Below are 24,904 nucleotides of genomic sequence, written 5' to 3' on the forward strand. Positions count from 1 at the left end.
GCTTTATTAGGACAGGGACAACCGCTCCCCAAGGCTGCCGGAAGCGTGAATGAGCTGATACTCTCCACTGGAGGAGGCGGAGACCCGCCCTCTCTCCCCCCCTCAGTCTATCTGATTGAGCGGAAGGGTTCCTGCCTGGATGAATTCAGCCACTCCCAAGTGAGTGCTGACTCCACCCCTGAAGCCACAGAGCAGGCAGTAAAACACAGAGGAAAAGCAAGAAGCTTTTACCTCAAGGCTGCCATGGGAGATGTCTTACCCAGTGAGACACTGATTGACACTGAGGTTGAAAGGTGTTTGATGTCACACGGCAAGCTCAAACGGGTAGAAAAAGAAAAGGGCATGCGACTCAGAGAGGAACCTTTGGTGGATCGCCAGAAAGGCAAGGTGTGGAAACAGGTCAAGGCTCCTAAGCCTTCTATACAGAAGGAAAGGGGGGCCATGAGGCAGACTGTGCTCACACAGTGCCCACCGAACACAGAAGCCTATGTGAAGATTCCTTCTGTTCCCTCTGGACAAGAAATAAAAATATTTTCTTGTTCCCCGGATATACAGGGAAGTCGTGTCCCGGCTGAGGTCACAACAGCCTCCCTGCCACAGGAGCGGTGCTCCGAGCAGCCGCCTGATCCATCAGGTAAAGCACACACCTTTAACATCCCTAAAGAGGAGCAGATCTCCCCACCTGGCGATGAAAAGGAGCTTTCCCTGTGCACCCTGGCACCCAAGAGGGGTCAGGAACACCACCCTGTAGTGGTGGAAGGGATCCAGATGGCAGGATAGCAGGTTGGTGATGTAGCCCTCACCCTTAGCCCTGAGAGGTCCTCTATTAGTGAGGATCCGCTTGAGCAGCTGTCACAGGGCCACCGCCAGGTGCCTCTGGTGCAACATTCACAGGTTAGACGCTGAAACTACTGCGCTGTGGACACACCTGATCCCAGATGCTGATTCCCTCTGCTGTGACCCAGGGAACCTGTAGTCAGGTAACATTATTTCTCACAACTACCAGGTAGTGAGTGAGACTGACCTGATTGTTCCTGCCTCAACGGCAGGGTTGCCAACACACCCAGTCCCCCAGAAGGGACAGGGAATGAAAGCCGAGCCGGTTTTCTCACAGCCACCAGCTCAGTCTGTCTGTCTGAGTCTGACCAACAGTGGTTCAGCCAGACTGGAGCTGGATGGTCAAGCCACCCGCCTGCCAGTGCAGGACATTGCAAAGAGGGGTGTCAGAATCCCCGCCTGCACTGACATGGGCCTGGTGAGTGATAGTAAGTTCAAAGACAGTGAACTAGCTATCCCAGTGCTGGGGCAGCTCCCTGAACCCCTAGCGAGGGAAGGGGGGAGCGAGCAGGTGTCCTACACCTACCCCCAGCGAACGACTGTAAACATGCCAATAGAGGGATTCCTCAATCAGGAAGTGTGCAGGGTGGACCTGAACAGTGAGAATGGGGTAACAGTCCCAGATCACTCAGGTGCTCCAGATGACCACTCAGCCGAGGGTCAGGCATGCTCCACCGCTGCACCACCCCCAGCGGGGTTACTAGAGCACAGGCATGAACAAATCGAAAAAGCAGATGCCCTGGAAAAGGAGGAGCAGCATCAGCAGCTGCGTCAGATCTCCCCAGATTTCCAGGATGTTGGTGCCCAAGATGCCACAGGGCATACTGAGAAAGACACCATGTACATGCTGCGCCAGCTTAGAAAGGCAACAGTCACTCAGAATGAGATGACTGGGATCAGCCACCCGAAAAGACTTTTGGGAGGACTGATTGTTGCCGCCACTGTTGTACGTTTGCTTTTTCTGGTAGGTTTGTGTGCTACTGGCACTCTCCCCCTGACTGCCCCAAGAAGGCAGGTGTCAGAGATGCCAGAGGGTAGTGACAGACTGTATCAACAGCAGCAAAAGTTGGAAAGCTTATGGAAAACCCTACAGGCAACTTTCTATGCAACAGGGTTAAACCTTATTCCCCAACCAGTGGACATGATTGTTGGTGTTATACAGTGGGTTTATGCTTGTGTGCAACAGGCCAGAATGTTGACACAAGACCTGTTAAGGGAGTTTACTGCCACTGTAGCCAGTCTAACCAAGGCACAAATCCCAACCCACTTGATTCCACTCTTCTCAGTAGAGGAGTATGTGACATTAACCCCATCGCTCATAGCTCACCCAGAAGGCAATCCAAGATTGAATTTGGTTCCAAATCTTGAGATGGGTATGGCTACCAAAGCTATCCATTGGCTGTGTCTAAACGATTCACCAATGAAGGGTGAAAAGCTACTAACGAGCAGAGGGAGGTTAATGAACCCTACGAAGAGCAGGTGGGAAGTAAATGGCTGGTCAGCACACCACATTTAACAGACACTGTGACTTGTGACAGGTATGATACAGCTACCACAATGCAGCTACAGCTACAGTACCATAGTACAGCATGGTGACTTAATACTGTACAGTCTGGAACCAGACAATATAAGACCAAACTTGAGGTCTTGGATGCCTTCAGGTGCCACACTATTGAATTGGATAGAAATCCAAGAAACAGTAAGCCCTGAAGAGGTACAGGTAGTTAGTTTGCTTTATTGGTACAAACCTCCAAACCACCCTAGCAGATACCCAACACAGGTGTTGTGGTTTATCGGGGGCTGGGAACAGGAACTGTTGTTATTGTAACACTACTGCCGGGTAGCTGGATCATGACTGACAGTGTACTCTGAATGCTGTACTCTTGCATCAAGATGTACTCTGGGTAGCATGAATGAGTCAAAGGTAGCATGTCAAAAGAAAGGAAGTGACTTCTCCCCAAATATCTACTACAGAGGTATCAGATATTGACAGTGAACTTCCCGATGTGTAATTCCTAGACTGAGATAATGTCTCCTACTGTGTTTATACATACTCCAGATGTTATTCATCCTGTTTGTTCCCAATGCTGGTTCAGGTATGAATTCTCGAGGAGTAATGTAGACATTTAAGATTAATGTTCTAATGGCAAGGGACATCACTTAACTCTGTTTTGTTTTGAAGCCAACAACGCCTCAGGACCTTGTGACCTTCAAAAAGGGGGGATATGTAGCGGCGAGGCTTATTAATAAGGCAGAATTAAGTGTTTCTGAGCTTCCCAAATGAGGCCCCATTTCTCTGTTCATCTCTGTGGTGCAGCCACAGAGAGACCATTAGTGCAGGGTGATTTAAGGTCCTAGGACAGCTCCCAAAGGGGGATGCACTTAGCTAAGCCTGGCTATCATGATCAATGGTCATCCATTGGCGCCTATCTGTCTAGGGAGTGCCAGTTGGACATCTGGACTGCATTACTAAGTGTCAGGACTTAGTGACTCATATCTCACCTTGATCAACCAATCAGGGACTGGTAGGGCCGAGTAACCCACGTGGGACTCTGATGCCCATGGAACTTTCAGCCAATCAATGAGCTGAAGTTCCTCCAGGTAAAAACAGGCAACACAGAGAGCCTGCAAGATTCAGATTGAGATTCAGATTCAGTAAGATTCAGAAGGAAAAGACTCTGGAGAGGATTCTGTGGACTGTTCTAAAGGGAATTCAAAGGAGAATTCCAGGGCAGGACAGCCCAGGAGCAGAAGGCTCCCAAGGGCAGGACATTCTCGCAGCGCGCCTCCTGACCATCCTGAGACTCAGCCCGGACAACCACGGAACGGCCAGTGTGTCTGAGTGCCAGAACTTTCCTTTGTTCTAAGAGTCTAGAGTGGAGGTTGCCAGAGAGTAACCAGCAGCAGGCCTCGTGAACAGGTCGGAACTGTGGACAGCTGAATCACTATTCAGAACTAGCTCTTCATCAGGAACAAACCGGTCCTCTTCCTGACTTGCTGGGACCCACAGTCATCTTTTCTCCTGCGCACAAACTTTGCTAGTTAAAGCCAACAGTGAACATCTGCAGCGCACCGTCGCAAGCCGCACAGCACAGCCTGGCACGGAGCCAGAGAGCGCGGATTGGACAGCAACAGCCTGCAACTGTTTCTTTGTGCCCGCAGGAGATCTGAATCCCCAGAGATTGGATGAGTATTCAACTTCACTGCATTACAGCTCGAGAATTCAATTGTTATCCAAACCAGTTGATATCAGTTTAATTCCTAAGAGTTATGTACTTGTTTTGAGTATCTAATGTAGAAGTTGTAACCAAGTTCACTTTACGAAACGGTCTTAATGAATGATATACTGAACATATATCCTCTTGATATGTTTAACTCTTTGTAACTGACCGAATATACCTTTTGTATTCTGATAACCCTCTCGATAAGATCTGTTAGGTTTATATGCATATTCTATGTATTAATAAATGTATCCTCGTGTATTAGTACCTGTGTGTGTGCGTTGTTTGAGTTATGTTGCATGGTTGGATTCAAAAGCCATCAAAAGAATCAACTTTGTGATTTACTGCTACAATTAATAATTGTCTCAGTAAATGCCCAAACCCTACAGAACTGGTGCCTTCAGAGAGCCACTATGATTACATATTTGGCGTCCCTGAGCCGGTTTTCCCTACACCAATATAATCATCTTAATAGGAATTAAAGATCGTTGGTCTCTATAGACATAACCTATGAAAGATCCTGTGCGACAATATAGTATTTGTCACTGTGATATGCCAAATCTGTTTAAAATACATAAAACCATTTGATGTAAGTAAACAGCAGCAATGTGAAAATAGAATTGAAGAGTTAAAAGCCCGTATTTTTTGCGTTTCCACAAAGTTGACAAAACTCTCAATTTTCACTTACCTTTCTTGGCTTAACTTTGTCGTGATGGTCATACTGAAAAATTCCTTTGTAGCTCAGTCCTAACCACCAAGGAATACCCTGCTTGTCCTGTTATGACATAAAAATTGAGCATTCATAAGTTATGACATATTTACAACTAAGATACTGTACAATACGTACTTTTCACAATAGCTGCACAGGAACTACTCTTGGCTTTTTTTATCATTAATCATTGCCACAGCTAAGCAGTTTAAATGACCCAGAGAGATCCCAGAAAATCAGAAGACTTACAAATAAGAGACTTGGATCTCACAATCTCAAGCAACAAGATGTGATCAACCAATCCAAAAAGAGGGGATTTATTTTCATCATTATTTTAAAAATTCAAAAGCAGAAGGAAAAGCAAGTGAAAGGAAGTATTTGTTTTTTTTTACTTGGTAAAGTAACATTTTAAAGCAATATTTGGCAGTGATTACAGTTGCATGTCTTTTATTTAATCATCCACTAACTTTTTCACTGGGATAAAGATACTTTTCCCCATTCTTCCTGGCAAACTTGCTCAAGCTCTGTCAAGTTGGGTAGGAATCACTGATGGGACAGTAATCTTGCCACAGATTTTCTATCAGATCCTTCTTGTTAAATCACCAAAGCCATTCCAGTGTGTCTTTCGCCCTATGCTTTGGGTCACTGTCCTGCTGAAAGGTGTTTTTTACCCATTTTTATGTGTTTAGTAGACTGAAGCTTTTCCTCTAAGATTTTATAATGCTTTCCTCAATCCATTTTTCCCTCAATCGTGAAAACCTTCCTAGTCCCTGCTAATGAGAAGCAGCCACGTACAGTCATATAATGCTGCCACCACCATGCCTGACATTAGGAATGGTGCTGACTTGGTAATGTGTTGTGTTTTGTTTGTGCCAGATTTAACGCTTTGCATTGTTCCAATTTTGTCTCGTCTGACCACAAAACTCATTGCCACATGCTTGCTGCAGCATTTAACACTTCAGTGCTCAAAACTCCACGTGGGACTTGAGATTTCCCACTTTCCCATTCAGGCCAGCTTTCAAGAGTCACAATTGTCTCTTATATCAGCCATTGGACCCTCTTTTAAAGTGACAATTGATATTAAAGTGGCATCCGTAGCCTGTTTCCTCTTTACTCAGTCCCTCAATTTGCACTAAGGGGGACAGCCTGTAGACAGTGTCTGTTTGGTGTGATGCATTTCTACATTTCTTAATGTTCCTCAATTCTCACCATGCTCAAGGGTATATTTGGCATCTTACACCTTTCTCCTTATCTGTTTCTTTATACAACTTAAAGCTCTTTGGTCTTCCTGGTTGAATCTGTTCTTGAAATTTACTACCCGACTCAGACATGTCACAGAGACAGGTGTATGTATAAATTTGTGTGAACCAAATATTTGTATTTGTTGGCAAAACCATCTCAAAGTCGAGAGCAATATTTCTTTTGGGTTAAAAGAGATGTATTCACACACCTGCTTGTGTAAAATGTTATATGGCCTCTTCACGAGTATACAGAATACAGTGCGGTGCATACCTGGAAATATTGTCTATTTTGTGATTTAAACAGGAGGTCTTACACATTACTGTGTACATTTTCATTTCATTGTGTTTTGAAATGCCCTCATCAATGCCAATTATTTCTAACTCCAAAATCTATAAAAAGTGTTGCAGTTTAATGTACGTAATCAACATATTTTACTTTTTGACTTTTCTTTGCAGTTTCTGCACAGCTTAAAATTACTTTCACCCATAAAATTGTTCAGTTTCAGCATTCAACACAAAGATAATGCAGGTGCTGAGGTAATGAGGTAGCTAAAACATTTTGGGCAATGTTGTGATTTTAAGAAATTAAAATTGACTTGCAAACCAGAGACATTATTATTGCAATACAGAAAACAATTTAGGAACAATTTCTTTTTCCCCCCAACTACTAAAGTAACTGAAAACATAAAAAAATAAGCAAATTTGCATCCTAGAGGTCTATATAAGCTGCTAAACAAATACAACTTAAGATTTTAAGAGGACTCTTAGGACGCTCTTTATAATGTCAGTGATGATCTTTATTATGCCAATACTGTGAACTGTTCTGAGCCTGTAGCTATAGCTGGTAAAGTAACTTGAATGTAATTTTTTACTTCTGAAATCATATCCCAACAAGTTGCGAGCTTTCATTTCAACACCTTGGCTTTTAACTGGAAATGTGAATTCAATGAAGGGATATATACAGTATTTGAGGATGATAAACATTGATGTGTAGATGCTATTTTGGAAACACGTGGTTGCACTGAATGTATGCCTTATCTTTTGAATGTGAGAATGATTGGCTTATAAATTAAAAGCTTATCAGGATGTAGACAATGGAATGAAATACTATTGAACATTACTCAGATGTAATGGGCACTGACGGCAATGTAATTTTTTCTAACCCTTTCTGTTATGGACATTAAAATAAGAAATGGTAAACAATGTCATCGATGGTGTCCCTTTATAGCTGGTGAGTTTTAATCTCAGATTAATACTGTATATCATACATTTTTTAATGTAGGTTGTAAAGACCTACCTTTACAGCATAATAATGAACTCCATATGTGGGAAGTGATTCCACAATACTCATATAACTGTGAAAAAGAGGAAACATATTTGTCAGAACGATTTGCACAAGGAGACAAAAGCACAAGCAGCTTTGATCTGTATTAAATGACTTCCTAATTTTCTATAATGGTAACACAAAATATGCACACTGAACAATAAAAAGAGTTAATGTGACACAGTTTTCTGTATCACTGTAAATTAAGAATATAACACACAAAACAGTACATTTCCTACACTTTATTTTCTGTGACAATCCAGGAAATATAATTTTAAGTGACAGACATGTCCCCGCCACAGGAAAGTTCCAAACTTACTTGACAATTGCTTGGCCTCGGGACTGACCACTCAGCTTCTTGTAGTGCTCTACGACTCTGTCCTCACTGAAAGACAATGCAGGACCTGTTAAATTTCTATTTCTTTATACAGGGAGAGATTAAACATTAATCAATATACACTCATCCTTCGATTTCTGTACATTATCCATCGATTGAAAACTGTAAGGGTGAAAGTCCAAAAATGAAATTACTTTACCTCAAAACTTCAAATTTGTTTCCAACGTCTAAAAAATTACCCAGTTCAACTTATTTTTACCATAACAGACCACTGAATCTATAATGTAATGAACTCTATTCTTGTTTATGATAATTACAAGATTTACATTGGTACAGTGGTTAGCAAGATAAATAGACTTAATAAATTGTTTATTGCACTCATGAACTGTGCTGTGAGAGGCCAGCATGGTATTTTCAGTTCTTCCATTGGAAAGTTAAGAATCTGTTCAACCTCAAGCCATGATTCAGAATGTAAAATAAGCAATAGCATTGTAGATTGTAGAGGGATAAGGAGGGGGAGGGGGAAACCTGTTTAACTTCTCCTCCAGGAAGAAGAATCAAAAAATCAAAGCAAGAAAACCTACATCTCCTGTAAGTACTGGAGGAGGCAGATCTAGACACAGGACCAGCTCTCATATCAATGTAATTGAGAGGACGATAGTAAAGCTCAAGAAAAAATTAGACATAAGGGGGTGTCATAAGCACAAAACTTGGTGGCTCTTTGGCTAAGGATCTGCACCTGTGGCTGGAAGGTTGCCAGTTCGTATCCACCGGATGGCAGAGGAATCCTTATCCCTTGGGCCCCTAAGAAAGGCCCTTAACCCCAACTGCTCGAGGAGTGCCAAATAAATGGTTGACCCTGCACTCTTACCCCAAGCTTTTCTCTCTGTGTGTCTTATGGAGAGCAAATTGGGGTATGTGAAAAGACAAATTCCTAATACAAGAAATTGTACATGGCCAAATAAAGTGATCTCTTAGTACTAACAAAAGGTTACAAACCAAGGAGCTTCGTAGTTAATAGTTACAATAATTGATCCAAAGATCTCATATAGTCATTTCTAGACACCAGGGTATTGGTATAAACAAAATGGCGGGGTATCTTGTAACATACTGCCACAATGCGTTATGTTAAAAAGTGCCGCTTGATGTTGTTTTTAAATACTCTTCCACATGGTTTCCAGTTGTGTCCTCTGGTGTGTGTTCCACTGTCAGTTTTGAAGAAATTTGCTGAATTTTGATACAAGGATTCTGAATACTTGTACCTGTCCCTTATAGACTATGTTCCTTCAGCCTGTCAGTATGGACATTTTATTATTCGCCAAAATGTATCTAGTTGGTCTTTTCAGGATTGATCACAGAGCAGGACTATCTTTCCTATAACGTTTTAAAACCCAAACATTTTGCCATTGTACCTTTTGTTCTCTGTTTAATGATCAATTCTCAATCCAAACACTTATCGTTCCCTGAACGCCTACCACCTGCAATTTGAGAATCAAATCACTGATAAACAACTTTACCAAATTTATGTTTGCTTTGTTGCCCTAAACTAACCGCATTCGGGAATGACCGAAATGAACAAAGCAGTGTATAAAAACCTATATACATAATTTGTAAAAAAAAAAAAGATGTGTAAAATCTTGCTACGATGACGTTTACATTGTTTTATGCGGTCACAAATTCTTGCAGACGTACAGATATAGAAAATCCACGATACAGATTGAACAAAGGAAATGAGACACCTCGATGAGAAACTGTTACAGAGCTTTACAAGCAAATTGTAAAACCATAAAAGCAGAAGGTTGAGAAGGAGCTGGGAGATTTACATACCTCCCTAGGAGTATGGGGTTTGCACAAAAGATCCTTTAAATCAAGCTGAAAGCGGGGCAGGGGGTTGGGGGTGGGGGGTCGCCTTCGCTGTTCCTTTAATGTTCTATCTCATGTGTCAGCACCCAGGCTCTGTATAAACAGGGCTCTTGGCACAGAGCACAGTAAAGACTGGACTAAAACGCAGCCTCAGAAAGCCCCGCACAGAGCTAGTTAAAGTTCTGAAATATCATTTCAGCTGTTACTTTTCCAGGCTTTTGTGGGAGTGGCCGTGATGTCTGGCAGCTGTGTTTAAGTCCCTCTAGACCCCACCTGCTGATCCAGGCGGCAAGGGAAGGAACCGCAGGCTGTCGTCGCCCTTGTCGGCCCTGACTGTCATCAGGCCACGCTGTTCAGAGGGACTTTGAAGAACAGTGACGGTCACTACGGGAATTCAGAAACTTAAGCGCATATATTACACTACTTATATCTCAGCTTGTACAATGATTATGGGGGGCTAGACTTTATAAAATGTCCTCCAACATCACGTTTTTACAATTCGGACCTCATTTCTCTGTGTGTTAGCAAACATAATGCAGTTCAGGGCATCTTGCGGCATGTATACCAAATGCACATACCCAAAAAAAAGGAAGTGAACTATTGACTTAATGGGTGTCAGGGGGATTTTTTAAACAGATAACCAGCTTGTAACCAGCTTGGTTACATAAACTGAGAAAGCTTGCGGAATACGAGTCTTCTCTGACATAAAGAATGCATACTATACGTACAGTAGCCTCAGGATGTGACAGTTGTGAGACAACTAGAACAGTGCTAACCATCATGTCTCTATTACGAAATCACCTACGAGACAGACAGGCTTAAGAAAAGGCAAATTCCAACAAAAACACGTTTAAAACAAATAAAAAAAATTCTGCATTTTCATACATTTTCGAAATGTTATGTAGACAGACATAAGAAACATTCTAATTCAGAAACAGAAAGAATACATTTACTTTGGATTTATGTGTATGGAAATCAGACCTCAGTGGTTCAGATGCTCTGCCCAACATTTGGAATAGGAATAATATTTGAAATTCGAAACGTTTGCCTTGATTTTTCTATAGATGCTAGCAATAATAATTACTTCATGTGGCCTTTATGCCCCCCAAAATGGCATAAAACATAATTCTTGTTTATAATCTCCATGTGTGTGACCTAATATTATCCAGATGAAATTGAACTGCCATCTGCAGATGTATCCAAAGTCCATATTACATGCTGAACAAGAAAAAAAGTCTAAGGTCCCTTATTTTTTCTGCTCAGAAATATTTACAGTCAGTCTATAACTCACATGCTCCTGGGACTTTAACACCCCAAATGCCTTTGTCATTCTCATACAAATCACCAGATGACAGGCAATTAAAATGAAACACTGAGTAAAATGACAGGATCTATAATATCTTCATCTTATGGATATTTGCCTCTCTTAAAGATACTCCTGCCTTTTTTATGGCTGGGAGTCTTTCAAGTACATAGAAGACAATGAATTTCCAGCATCAATCTGGAATTGAACATCAATCTTTCTTATTGAGGATAGTCTCGCACTTTTGTTGTCTCTGTATTAGTATAATAACTCAGAAGTTTTGACTGTAACCGACTCTTCTTTCCAAGTCACTACCTGTTCTGGACTGCTTAACATAAGAATATTTTTTTCTCTCCACCAAACAATTTCTCTATGTTTAAAAAGCTGTGAAAAAACAAAAAGTACCACAAATGCCCCCTTTTGAGTTTGTTAATTTTTTTGCATCACGTCACACACATTTCTGCACACACAAAAGGGCAATAAAGGCAAAAAGGCATCACACACATAAGAGACAAATGGAATTATGCTTCATTAAACACCACAGTCAAGAATTAAGTGTCTAAACAGATCTACTTTTTGTTTCAAATCAACTGTTAAAGTGTATGGATTCCCCTGAGAAAATCTAACTCTGTTGTGACAATTTAATCAGATTTGCAATTTTGTCATTAGTAATTCAATTTGTAGGAGTGAATGCTAATTTGTATCTCATAAAGCCCACATTTAACTAAATGGCCTTTATAATAACAGTCAAGACATTTTTTCTTTTTTTGTAGATCTTATAATACAGTATTAGTAAACACGAACTAAAATTAGAAGATGAAGTCATCATGCAGCTGAATGATTTGTAACAGTCATTTATTTTAATGACACTCTCCACTACCAAAATTAGCTTCTCCACAAAAAAAAAAATGAGAAAGGTCTTTCCTCTTTTATTTAAAAAGCAGACTTACCAGTAAGCAAGGGAAGGGTGTTCCTTCAGTGCTTGCGTTGGGAGTGCTGGCAGCTTCTTCAAGTCAGCTCTTGTGACTTCATTGCTGTTGGGGAAATAATGAAAAGAAAAAAAAATACTCTCAACTATAAGAATAAAACCCACGATATTCAATGTGACCCAACCCAGTTGGCAAACGTCTATAGTTCTACATCTGGTACTCCTTAATGAAATCCAAAGAAAGTATTTTATTAAGAGGAACTTTTTAAAGACACAGGCAACATTATTTTGTCTTTAATGACAACAGTACAGTAGAGATTAGTAAGATACAATCATTTACCTGCTTGAGGACTGATCCTTTTCTGAACATTGGTCAAAATGTAACACTTTCACACAAACATCTTAAAAAAACAAATCAAATGTAGCCCTTTTCAACTGACGTTAATGAATGTTAATTTTCATTCAAGCAGTTTTTATTATTTAATAAAATGTGTAACAGCTGGCTCCTCCTTGACCAGTCTTCAGTAACAGCTGCAAAGACGCTCACTGCATTCCAGCCACCCACTGTATGACTGAGGCGCTCCAGAGGATACCTCTGAACACCAGTTGGTAGCAACATAAGTCAAACAAAAAGTCTCTTGCTTTAATAGAACCTGCTGGTTTTCTAGGGCAAGGTTAATGGAAAAAAAGTTTTATTTTTCATTCTGGAACTGTGGGTGAATTCTTAGAGGCACTTCTCCACCACTCTTTGTCACGGTTAGTCAGGAAAGCACGTCAGGGATAGGGCCAGTTTTTGATGGCATTTACCAACAGCACTTATACATTCTCTAACTAAGAATACACTTTCTTAAATCTTAATGTTTATTTGTAAGAGGTTACCACTTGCAAAGAAACTCACCCTTAATATAAGTTGCGTTTATTCTCAGTACACTATCTCATTTTGATCATTCAAAAAAATAGTTATTGATATTCATTTAAATCAAATTCACTTTGTAATCTGTTATAATATATGTTTAATATGGATATTTAATACCATAAATATTTGATAATATCAAGGATTGTGCGTTTAAGAGGCAGCAGAGAGGAAGGAATTAAAAGAATTGCTTTAAATATCGCACAGTGAAATGTACACCTATTTATTTTAAAGCACCTCTTGGCCTTAATCCAGTTGCAAATTGGAGGTCTTGTCAAAGAGCAAAAATAGGTTTACCAACTAGTACTGCTCTAGGTTTTCTCAACTTGAATATGTGACCCACTGGTATGTAAAAACAACAGTTCTCTTCCCCCCAAATGTCTAAAATAAATCAAAGGCAAGGGGCAGAAAAAAGAAAGCTTCACAAAAGACAGCTTTGTTACTGGTGCCTGGCTCAATACACTGAAAGGCTTAACAAGAAACCATCTATGAACTGGCCCCCTTATTGTTTCTCAATACAATGTGTGTCCTGTTTCTCTATTTCCAGAGCCTGCCTTCTAACTTTGGGGGGCTTTGTAAGAATGTAGAATCACTTCTTTAAAAAAATAAACATTTTTCATGGGTGTTGCAAAATAAACACAATTAAAAAAAAACTTTCAAGTTACATTTCATTTCTTGCATCATTACATGCATGTTTGGATATTATATTACATTATATCCAACTTGCTCTTAGTAATAATACACATAAAATTAAATTTTTTATAAAATATTATATTAGACCTAAGTCTGCAGGAAAAAGATGTTCATTAATTTGGATTTATTCGATTTGGTTATTTTTTTTAGAAATGTATTTACTGGAAGAGGTACTATAAAGCTTTTCTAAAACACTACTTAAGGTGCATGCAGCTACTTCAGGCAGTGTTTACCAGACATCTGTATTAATGTATTAATGTATCATTTAATATTCCAGCAAGATGGAAAGTGTATGGAATATACAGAGACATCACATTCAAATCTCTGACTTTCAGTTCAGAAAGCTTTACCTACTTAGATAATTTAATGTAGAGTTTTTGCAGCAGTCAGATTATTGCAAATCTCAGTTATTTAATTACTGCTTCATTTCACCAACACTGTTTTAGCATTATAATTACTGACCATGCTAATAGAAATGTATTAAAATAGTGGTATTAAAAGGTTTTGTAAGTATATGCTATAATGATAAAAATATGTAAAAGTTAACTTTTTCATTATAAAAACACCACTGGGAATATTTTCAAAGTGTTTCTTTCATGTAAATTAAGCTTTAATCTGTATTTCATATCTCACTATGGTTCACAGGGGAATCATAAGTAACCCACGATTAATTACACATTACACTTCATTGCTGAGGCTTGAAGCCTTTTAACAGATTAACGAAGCTGCACTTACAAAGATAACCATTTTGACCTTTTTTCTGTTTTTTTCTTTGAAATACTGTTCTTGCTTCTGTGTGCATCTACCACTGCAAAGAAGAACCACTTGAGGCTGGCAGAATAACCTTGGTCAAATATGATCGTTATATCCATTTTGTTTTACGTAATAGTTTGATTTTGCTCATAACCTAGTATGAACAAAACTGAAATTCAATCTCATCAGATCAAACTGGATGTAAAAGCTTGTAGGCTGGCTTGCTGGATGAGCAGGGGTGAACAATAGAAAATTCCTAAGAATTCTGAAGACCCTGAAAAACTAAACAATGCCAAAAAGACAACTGAATTCCTCTAGTATGACAACTCAGACTCAGAACTTAACAAGAAGAAAACAAAACAAGCCATTTTCACTAAACTTTTCTTCCTCAACGCAGATTTAAGAAAATAAATCAATCCATACACTATAAATGGCATAGAGCAAAGCCCAGTGCATTCACTGGGTTTAATAATTTAAAAGACACACAGACACAGCTTGGAAGGAGCATCACCTTATGGATTAATGGATTTGGCTGCAGGGCTTTCAATTTAAGACACCAGCAGATAGCCTTCAATATCAATAAATGGTCTGGACAGCAAAATTCCAGACAGGCCATAAATCATAGTGTCTTGCCAGAAAATAACTTCAGTAAAGGATAATGTTCATCAAGGCAACCAAACTTTATCTGAACAAGACAGAAAGGATAATATAGTTTTAATGGTAGTTCTGTTTTATTAAAACAAAATAACCTTAAAAAAAACACACTTAACATGTAGTATGCTTTAGGTCTTTTTTCATATACAGCCACATTCTTTTCTGCTTTGCCTTCTTAACCCACAATAAAGGCAAAAATACTTTGATAAGATTTCTCCTTAGCAAAACAATCCCATAACAGCTTAATATTGGGCGAAAAATAAATAGGGCCATGTAAGCATGCTGTACAAATAACTTAATAAAAACCTTGTTACTAAGCAGACATACAGGATATGGATAATGATGAATCATAAATGTCTAAAGTAGAAGGAAATACCGCCCATGGGTTTCTCAGCTATTTTATCATCTCTGCTGAGTAGATTAACCAAGTCACAATATCCTGCATCACCTTGTTTCTATTTTTTTTACAGGTACCTTCCATTCTGTTTTGCAGGTCGACTTCATTGCATGCAAAAGCCAAAAAAAAACCTGCTGTACTGTCATCACAGTTTTGAAAATTTATGAATGCATGCAGAAAGTGTACACTACCGTCAAAAAGATGACATTTATATTAAACTGACATTTTCCTCCAGGTCTTTACTGTCAACAACATAAAAGACCAAAAATGAAAACGCAACCTCTATTTGACATTCTTTAAAATCTGGCTGAATCTTTATTGGAGCGAATGTCATCCTCCTATCTAGATTGTTCTGTATGTGCTTTACAGCACATAAAAATAGTGTTTTACTAGTAGCTTATGAGTTCTTACGCAGAAGTTGTATTTCTAGGAATTTATATTTCCCCACACAACATATTTCTATGACATAAGAATTCGTAGTAAGAAGGATAAACAGCAACTGGACCAAGCTTCTCAGCAATGCAATCAAAGCCCTCCCCCACTCCTTACTTTACTTAAAACAACATCTCATCTTGCTAAGTCAGACTGAAATAACGAACCAAAGCCCACCACTTCCAGTTATTTTTCCCACACAAGCACACAAGCATCCATCATGCTTCTGAAGCAACTGTGTCTAAAGACTCCAGATATTAACCAGCTTCCCAACCCTTAAGACTCAGCAACTCAGACAGACTGGGTAGAATACACACCCGTCTGCATCCCTTGTCCTGAAGCCACAGAAATAGCGAGCTCTTTTTTTCTGAATTAAAAAGTGCCCCACTAAAATTATTTCCTATCTGGAGAGACAGAGGGTAATCTTAAAAGTAGCTTTGTGGCTGTCTAAGTGAAATATCTACAGGGTACAGATTCACACAACTAAGCGTGTGGTCTAAGAAGAATCTAACTCCCTGAAAGAATAAAATAAACCTTGTTTGAGCAAAAGTTAAAGTAATCATAAAATCTGGAGTTGATCTGAAACCATCTCTTGCAATGCAGGCATGTCACGTCTTCTTTTACACAGCAGCGTTATTGAAGAGAAAACCATGAGAATCATCTTGTGATCAAGAAAAAAATGTATGAAAACAAAGTGCTCTTCTACAGCAAAACGGTAAACACAAATGATAATAGTTTTGCAATTTTTTTACAGAGTCCTTGACTCTGTTACTGTTGTAGCTCTCGCACTTACTATTGAGACTCAACAATCACTAAGTATGAAGTGTTCCTATGATTAACACCATAAAAACTGATGTTGCACTAGGTAAAAGTGTATTGGAAATGATTACATTAAAGTAAAAGAGCATGAAAACATCAGACCCTTGTCCCCCAATGGAAGAAAAAAATGTGAACAAAGCTAATACAGCCAAAACATTGTTTATTTTCTTTCTACTTTCCAGTGTGGAATGAACCTTTAATTGCCCCAGAAAAAAAACACATCTGTGTACACAAAAATGGATGCAAGGGTTTACCTGAGCATTTGTGCATCTGACTGCTTTACTGTTACATATATAAGAAATTCCCAAAAAATAACAACAGCACTATATAGTATACCTATTAAACATAGAAAGACATGATGCTCCTCATTTCAAGAAGCTGCACACTACTTAATAGTTATGTCAATACATATTAATTAATTTTGATAAATTAATATATTAAAGTTTGTATAGTCGATATAATGCTTACATATTGTTAAAGTACTTCATTATCATGCAGTTAAATATATGCATGGGTATGTGCATTGTGTTTTAGTCTAGAAATCCATTCAAATAAAAACAGAAGAAAAAACAGTAGAACAGTGGCATTCTGAAGGGATGGAAGTAAGTATGTGGGTCTGAGTTCAATTCTATACATCAACCCATTCAGTTTGAAGTCTGCAAGGTCTCTCCTTGTTTGCATTGGTTTTCTCTGGGTGTTCCAGTTACAGAATTGTTTCTGTAGTCTTGTGTGTGTTCCCTGTGATGGACTGGTGTTTGGTCTAGAGTGCAGTCCTTGCTGCCCTATGGTCTACAGCATAAAATCAGGATGCTGTGACCATTCCCAGGAATAAGCAGCTTTCTTATATTTGATGAATGGATGGGAAGATAAAAATAAAATGTGGCTAGGGTTGAACCTTTTTTGATTTAAAACCACCTCAGTGATAATATGGGGAAAAAAATGACTTTCACCGATCTTTATGACAAAGACACAACACAAAAATTTATTTAGAGAAACATTCTGAGCAAAAACTGTTTCCGTTTTTTACAATCATGTCTTGCTGTTCTTTTTCAGTGTTAAACAGTTATCAAAATGCTAAACGAAAATGACATTCTTAAGAGAATAAGCATTGGAAAACAATAACCTGGGGGGTCCATGTTTTACAGCCTCCTGTGGCAGTGCAGCACGGGGCAGCAGTGTAATTTTACACAGTTCATACACAGCAGTCCTCCCCCACCTCTTTCTTTTCTTGCATACCCAAACTTGTTCATTCATGCCTCATGTCTTACTGGTGTTACAAGAAATAGCAGAAGAATTCACTGGGAAACCCCATGTGTGTAACAGAGAATCTAAGCTCTCCACTTTGAGCGGAAAAGTGATGCTAACATAAACAACAGAGGCACTTTCTGTCTCACACTGTTGCAATTTTGCCCTGACACCACTTCATAGACGCTTCCTACGTAAGCATTACTTCTTTCAACAGTTTAGAGACAGAACATACCCAGGAGCTGAATGACTCTGTAAGCTTTGTTTAAAAATATGAAAATCTGGAATGGTTTCACACCAACAGCCAGAACACCAGTACTACAGAGTAAAAAAAAAAAGGTACTGTATCAAAACTATCTTTACTGTATCATAAATGTCATTATCCAAATGACAATGTCCTTTTTTGTACTGTACCTCCCAAAGCATTACTTTTTTTTCTTTTTAGCCTAGAAAATATTTAAAATCAGGTACCTATATAAAAACAAAAAGAAGAGTTGTGCTTACCTTGTGAAGTCCCCTTTTGCCTCCTGCAGTAAAAACAAAGAAAGTGTTTACCAGAACAGATACTTGTTAAAAATTGTTAGCTTGCAAAGATCTGGCTGTCCCAATAGACAGGGGGCCTATTAGCTTTAAGGTACAAAATAAATCAAGGTAAGCTGCAGTATTTAAACCAGGAGGCCAGGCACTAAAATACCAAGAAATGTGATCTTCTCCATCTGGAAATCCCGTTATGACTGGAGACACCCGATATTCTAAGCACCTGCATAGCTCAGTGTGTAAACATGCACTTTTTGCTAATATTAGACTTATACCTGACCATAGAGTAATACGCTATTGACCTGCCACATTCCACTCCTTTGGTATGTGACAATTTTATTGACTCTTAATGAGCATTACACTCATCCATTTAAAGGACCCTCATTACCAACACCTCCCTCAAAACAAAAAAAAAATTGCATTAATTTCATTTTTTACTGCACTTTGCAGACACTGCTACCTAAACACTCTGGTAAGAATATGTTCCTAGAATGATCTTATCTATAGATGTGTACCGGAGAGTACAAATAGTGAAAAATTCTGTCATTGTTCAGAGTTAAAAATAAGAAAACAAATGAAAGATAAAACAAATGTTCTTATAAAGAAACAACATTTACAAAAAAATCAGACAATGACCAATTGAAAATTGTTTTTTTACAACTATGACAAAATGAAAAAAGAGAGAAAAGCTCCTATAAAGAGCTAATTTCCTGAACAGACAGATTTTTATAACAATTTTATATCACCTCTCTCCCTTGAGAAAGTGTGCCAGGGTTTAAAAACAATAGAGCTTGATTTAAGTGTCTCATTTTGTTTATAGTCATGTATTGGAGCCAAGTACTGAACTGGCTCTCATGTATTTTGGGTGAAACAGCTTGTAAAATAATGTATCTGAAAGACGCAGAAACACGATGTGCCATCTGCAAATAAATGTTTACAGAAATCCATCAGAACTACAACAAAATCAGTGAGTTGTAGTTCTGTTTCATGTGTAACAGTGTCTTCTCAACAGAAGAGTAAACTTAAAATGTTCATCCAAAGGCTAAAGTGAAAATCTCACACATTCAACACTAAGCTAGAAAGATAAAAATATGATCTCTCATTTTATAAGACTGACAGTTCTTTGGAAAATCTTTTGAACATTTTTCATAAGCTGAATACAGATGTGCTCATCTAAAGAAGCCATTGGCACAACATTCTGCCACCAAAGAAACTATTTTCAAACTACCATACAGTATGTGCACTTGATGTCTGTCTGACACAGGACCACATAGATGTCATCCCTTTTCTTACCTGCAAAATGTAGGAAGCCAATTCAAAGACCACTTCACTGTCAACCTCTATGAGTTCCTGAAAAGGAAGAGGAACAGAAGCTGAGAAGGACTTTCTAGTCGGCACTGGAAAGAAATCACCTGCCAGGGTTATTACATAATGAAGCATGAAGGGACCAACACCTTTTCCAGGTTCACTTCAAAGCTGATTTAGTGCTGAGTGAAATGGCATGAACAATACAACCAAAGCCCAAGTTGTATATCTCACTCTGGGATATTGTTCTAACTTCAGCATGTTGTGACGCAGTGCTTACTTCAAATCTTCTGTCCGAGTCACAACAGTTGAAACCTGTGTTAGGAGCCACCCCTGCCAACACGATCTCAGTCTAAGTCCATCCATTTTTCAGTATAAGTACAACGTTTTTCTGTTCCATCTAATTCATGGTCACAGGGGAGCCGGAGCCTATCTCCGCAAGCAAGATCTACCTGTTTTCTAAGCAGGATACACCCTGGACAGGGTACATCTGTCCATGGCAGAGTACACACAGACACAAATTTGTACACACTCACACCAGGCCTAATTTTCCCAGGAGCCAATTAACCTACCAGTATGTCTTTGGATTGTGGGAGGAAACTGGGAACCTGAAAAAAACCTACGTAAACACAAGGAAACTCAATGCAGATGGCACCTAAGGTCCAGAATTGCACCTGGGGCTCCAGTATTGTCGGGCAGAAATGCTAGCCACTTTGCCATAGTGCTGGTCACTGTCTAAATCTCAAGTCCTTAATGTTTTATGCCTATTAAATAACACACACTTCCTTTATTTCCTCAGTAATTGTGCAGAAAGATTCACTTAATAGACATTTACTTTGTAACACTGCATATTACAAAAAGCACAAAATAAGTGTTTTTCCTAGCTATCCTAATTTACTCAAAGCACAGCTCAAATTAATGATGTCTAAAACTGTTTCTAACATACATCCAAAATCAAAGTAAACTGGAATATACTGTATAAATGTCAAAATTCTTTTGTACAAGATCAACTAGTGCATAGATTTAAATTTTGGATGAGTTCAACTTCCTACTCCAAGGAAGGAAGGACTGACTCCAATCTTGATTCTCAATCTTGAAGTTGTTGCTCAAATAGGCAACTTGAATTTAATTAGAAATTAAAAAAAAAATGTTTTAGCCCTTTCACATAATATATGCTATATATAGCTATTCAAGCACAGAGTTTGTGGCAGCTCTTGAGTTGTATGGAACAATGACCAGCATTTTTTTTTCAGAAAATCTATCGTGTGACAAAGGCCTCATTTAGAACATTGTGTTCAGCTGTAATTATCATGATAGAAAGAGAAGTCTTGGTCTCAAGGAAATATCACATACACTACAGAGACAGGTAAAAGGAAATCTGTCTTTAATTGAAGATACAGTAGGTGGTATTGAGGTACTCAAATGAATGCAAATTATATCATCATAACTCAACGCTGAAACAAAACTGCATGAAATTCCCAGGATCATTTGGCTATTAGCACTCAAATAAAAAAGAGTGTTCAAATAAACATCTCTTTTATCTCAGATATTTTTGTAGTTCTGCTTCAGTAAAATTAAAGCAATATGTTGCTAAACCATAAAGACAACATTGGTTTCATTTTAGAATTCCACACTGTCAAGTCTCTAGTTTTGCAATTTATTGGAGATAATACCCACCTATTTCTATATAGACATGTTATTTTAATCTTTGACCTAATGAACTAAAAGGTAAATAAAGATGATTTGTAATCTAAAACATTTCGATAACATGAGCAGCCTCTAAACCTCTACACATCTAAGATACTGTATTACTTGGCCTGGCCTTAAAACTATACAGCATCTATGAACAAAACGATATGTTGTCTTACTTGAAGTCACATTTGTTGCATTTGATTAAGGATAAAAACAAATGCTAACAACCCCCAAAAAACACATATACAAAATAATTCATTTCTTCTTCAGTTTTCATAATTTAGTGCCAATCAATCAGACAAAAGAAAAGAACCCTACCAGTGGGTCTGGAGAGATGATGAGATTCACGGTTCCCATGCCAGACAGCCAGACTGCTTCAATAACTCTGCTTTCATACTTTGGTGTATTATCACAGCCTGAGAGGCACGGACAATGAGGACCTTGTTCTTTCATCTCTGGGCTTCTGATTTAATTAGCAACAACTGAGCAAGATCGTTTCCCATTTTCAAGGGAGGGAAGGCAGTTTTCACTTAGAGGTTATCAATGGTCACTGAACACCAGTTAAAGACTGCTGCTTGCTTGCCTTACTTTCAGTACATAACCAGGTGTTAAGCACACAGACAGGCAATGTTCACTATTTTGTGTTTATTTCGCTGTACAGCAAATTAAAGTAATAGAGGAAACGAAAATGCAGATAGATCTTGGAAGTTAGAATGTGGGCTTATATGGTCCAGTGTCACCTTTATAAAAGACTGTATTCTGAAATTTAATTTTGAAGTAATAATGAACATGCTTCTGTAACTGTTTTGGGAAACACAGTCTAGCTTGTGGCTACTCAGGTATATCAGTAAGTGATCACCTCTGCTCCAGTATGCATTGTTTCAATGTGTGCCAGTCCAAATTTCACAAACCAGCACTCCCTCTTTGATAAAACGGTGATATCAAGAGATATTGACATTCATTTTCAAGACAGATTAATTTTATAATTACTTATAAATCCTTCCAATCTACATCTAAAGAAACAATATTCTGTAAATGGAAAACGGGACAGAAAAGCACAGCCAGAAACGGACTTATTAAATGTTCGTTAAACTTTTTAAAAAAACTGTGCCTGTAATTTCTCTGTTTACACTGGCACAGCACACTTAGCATTACTTTCTCAACTTAATATGTGGGCACGCTCAGTTTTCATCACTGTATACTGTATGTGAGCAATCTGACTCGCACAATGCTGCACTCTTGTCACAGAAATTCTGATGAACAGAATGGAGTCTCTGAAGTTGATTATAAACTATAATCATCAAGTATTTTAATAGGCTTTACCAGATGTAGACCCCCTGAATCAAAGGTTGATACATAACAGCAATGGGAAGTGATACCCAATCAAACTGACACAGACTGCCTCTGTCCAAGTGGGGGTTATAATATATCAATGACAACCTGCAAAAAGGAGCTTAATTGTCTACCACATGTCTGACAAAATTAGAAAATGTGTTTTGCACCATAAACAGTGTTACGTCCCAGTGTGTGTTCTGTGTGTGTTTTTTCTGTTATGTCCACACTGTTAACCCTTGATTGTTCTCCCTTCCCCATTGGCCAACCATCACACCACTGTTTCAATATGATGTCATCATCAATCAGCCCTCAGCCAATCAGAACACGTTATTCACTATATAACATGGAGGCTTTCAGAAAGAAGACGCCTTTCGTTTGACTTCGGTCCCGTTTGGTTTTGGTTTTTGCTTCGCTTCGCTTCTGGTTATTGCTTCGGCTTCGTTTGTTGGTTTGTTTTGCTTTGTGTGTGTATATTTTCATATAGCTTCGGCTTTGTTGTTTTGTTGGTTTTCTGTTAGTTTCTTTGTACTTTCGTTTGTTTGTGTGTTCATCCTTGTTTTGCCATTACCTTGCCCCAGTGTTACATGTTCAACTTTTGTGTTCTTTTGTACCCTGCTCCTGTTTATTACTCTTGTTTTCCCTTATTTGTCTTCCTGGTTCACTTGTGTTTTTGTGTGAACTTTTGTATATAAGGTTAGTTTAGGTTGTTGGGTACACTTACACACTTAGTTGATTTTGTATTAGTACACTAGTTTAGTACGGGTGAGTGCCGTTTGTCTTGTATGGTTTTGGGTAGTCAGTGCAGGTTAGCTAGGGTGTTGAAGACGCCGAAGACCGTGTGTTTCGGGTTTTCTTTTGAAGTCACATTAGCTTTCCCTCACTGTCCTAGCCAGCTCCATTTTGTTTGTTATTTTCTTTCCTTTGGCACCACTCTAGTTCCTTACTCTTGTTATCACGCTTCCTAGTCCCTCACCAAAACCCCCCCTGCTTCCAAAAGAATTATCCTAAATGTTACACCCCTTTTCCCCTAGACACTTGGGCCGTAAAAAACAGCAAATGTTTCAGCTGGGTACAAACACCGACAGTACAGCTAGCTGTCTTAAAAAACTTGGTAGCTCAATACAATATGCAAATCTGCTTTAGTATAGAAAGTTCATACAAAAACAACCAATAGCAAATTAAATAGCACAAAAAAGGCAAAATTCCCCATCTCTCTGTTTGTAGAGAGTGAGGCACTGGAGATTTGTGTAGGGAAATAAAATTATAAACCTCTCTTGTCATAACATACTAAATAACATTATCGGTAAGCGAAACATAACTCTTCGCTAATGAACTTGTACATTCTTTTCTAACACTAACACTGCCAGTGGCACTTAAGAAAAACGAGAGAAGATTAGATAGAGCAAAACTATACATCATCTGAGACAAGGGTATCCTTATCATTGCAAGATGATAAAGAACTTGTTTGGCAGGAATCTTTAAATTCTTAATTCATGAATATTAAAAACACAATTTCTTCCAATGTTGGTGCTGGAGGCAATCCATTACAAAAATGTTTCTTCTTAATTCATGAGGGGACATTAACATTTTAACTTCCTTGTAATAAAACAACAAAAGTGATGTTCTGTATGCCAAAGTGTTATATCACACACATAAAAAAACTTTAATGTTTTATGCCATTTCAGTACTAAAAGTAAACTACACTTAGCAAAATTACTACTGGTGATACAAACACCATACACCTTTAACTATCAAAACACTCATTATGACTGCTGTTTTAAAAGCCTTAAACTATTGTTTTCTATTCTTTTCTTTGTAAGATGCCATTCTAAAACAGACAACATTAACAACTGTAGTAAGTAAAACATTGTACTGAAAACTGAGCTTGAGCTTGAGCTTGGCTGTAGATGACTTCCTTATTTTTCCCCCTTCTGATTCACTGGCAATTAAATCACAACTGCGGGTGTCAGAACAATCTCATATCTAAACTTTATCATGAGTTATTTTTATGCTTGCCTAGGCCTGACTCATTGCATCTCCAGATTCATCTTGTGATAAACTCACAAGATTACTTCAGGACTTGCAGTGAAGTATAAGATTCTCTTTCGTAATAACTGCTTCACGATTATTTTGTAAGCAGATGTACAAAATAAGCACACAGAAATGCATCTGAAAACAAAAAGCGGTCAAAAAGGACGTCCTAGTAGATCTAGCATTGGAATATGTATGTATGCAGTGTCCTCCACATGTAATCATATTTCAGATGACAATGGGAAACATCACACAATAGTAAGATTTACAGATTAAAAAACGTTTCTTATTTTTAAAAAAACTCAAAATACTAGTGAAACCTTAACAGCATTTGA

General features: G+C 38.5%; 1 protein-coding gene across 11 annotated transcripts in view; it reads right to left on the bottom strand.

The window, feature by feature from the left end:
• frmd4a (FERM domain containing 4A) overlaps positions 1-24,904 on the bottom strand; it is a 275,536-nt gene that overhangs the window by 48,476 nt on the left and 202,156 nt on the right. For all 11 annotated transcript variants that reach the window (XM_015353190.2, XM_015353192.2, XM_015353193.2 and 8 more), the window contains 6 exons: positions 19,500-19,556; positions 18,174-18,196; positions 11,786-11,869; positions 7,652-7,717; positions 7,306-7,363; positions 4,747-4,833 (listed from right to left, as the gene is read on the bottom strand). In XM_015353190.2, the coding sequence (XP_015208676.1) occupies positions 4,747-4,833; positions 7,306-7,363; positions 7,652-7,717; positions 11,786-11,869; positions 18,174-18,196; positions 19,500-19,556 (375 nt within the window). The remainder of the gene's footprint in view (positions 1-4,746; positions 4,834-7,305; positions 7,364-7,651; positions 7,718-11,785; positions 11,870-18,173; positions 18,197-19,499; positions 19,557-24,904) is intronic.

The sequence above is a fragment of the Lepisosteus oculatus genome, chromosome 7 (assembly GCF_040954835.1).
Source record: "Lepisosteus oculatus isolate fLepOcu1 chromosome 7, fLepOcu1.hap2, whole genome shotgun sequence".
NCBI classification, from domain to species: Eukaryota; Metazoa; Chordata; class Actinopteri; order Semionotiformes; family Lepisosteidae; genus Lepisosteus; species Lepisosteus oculatus.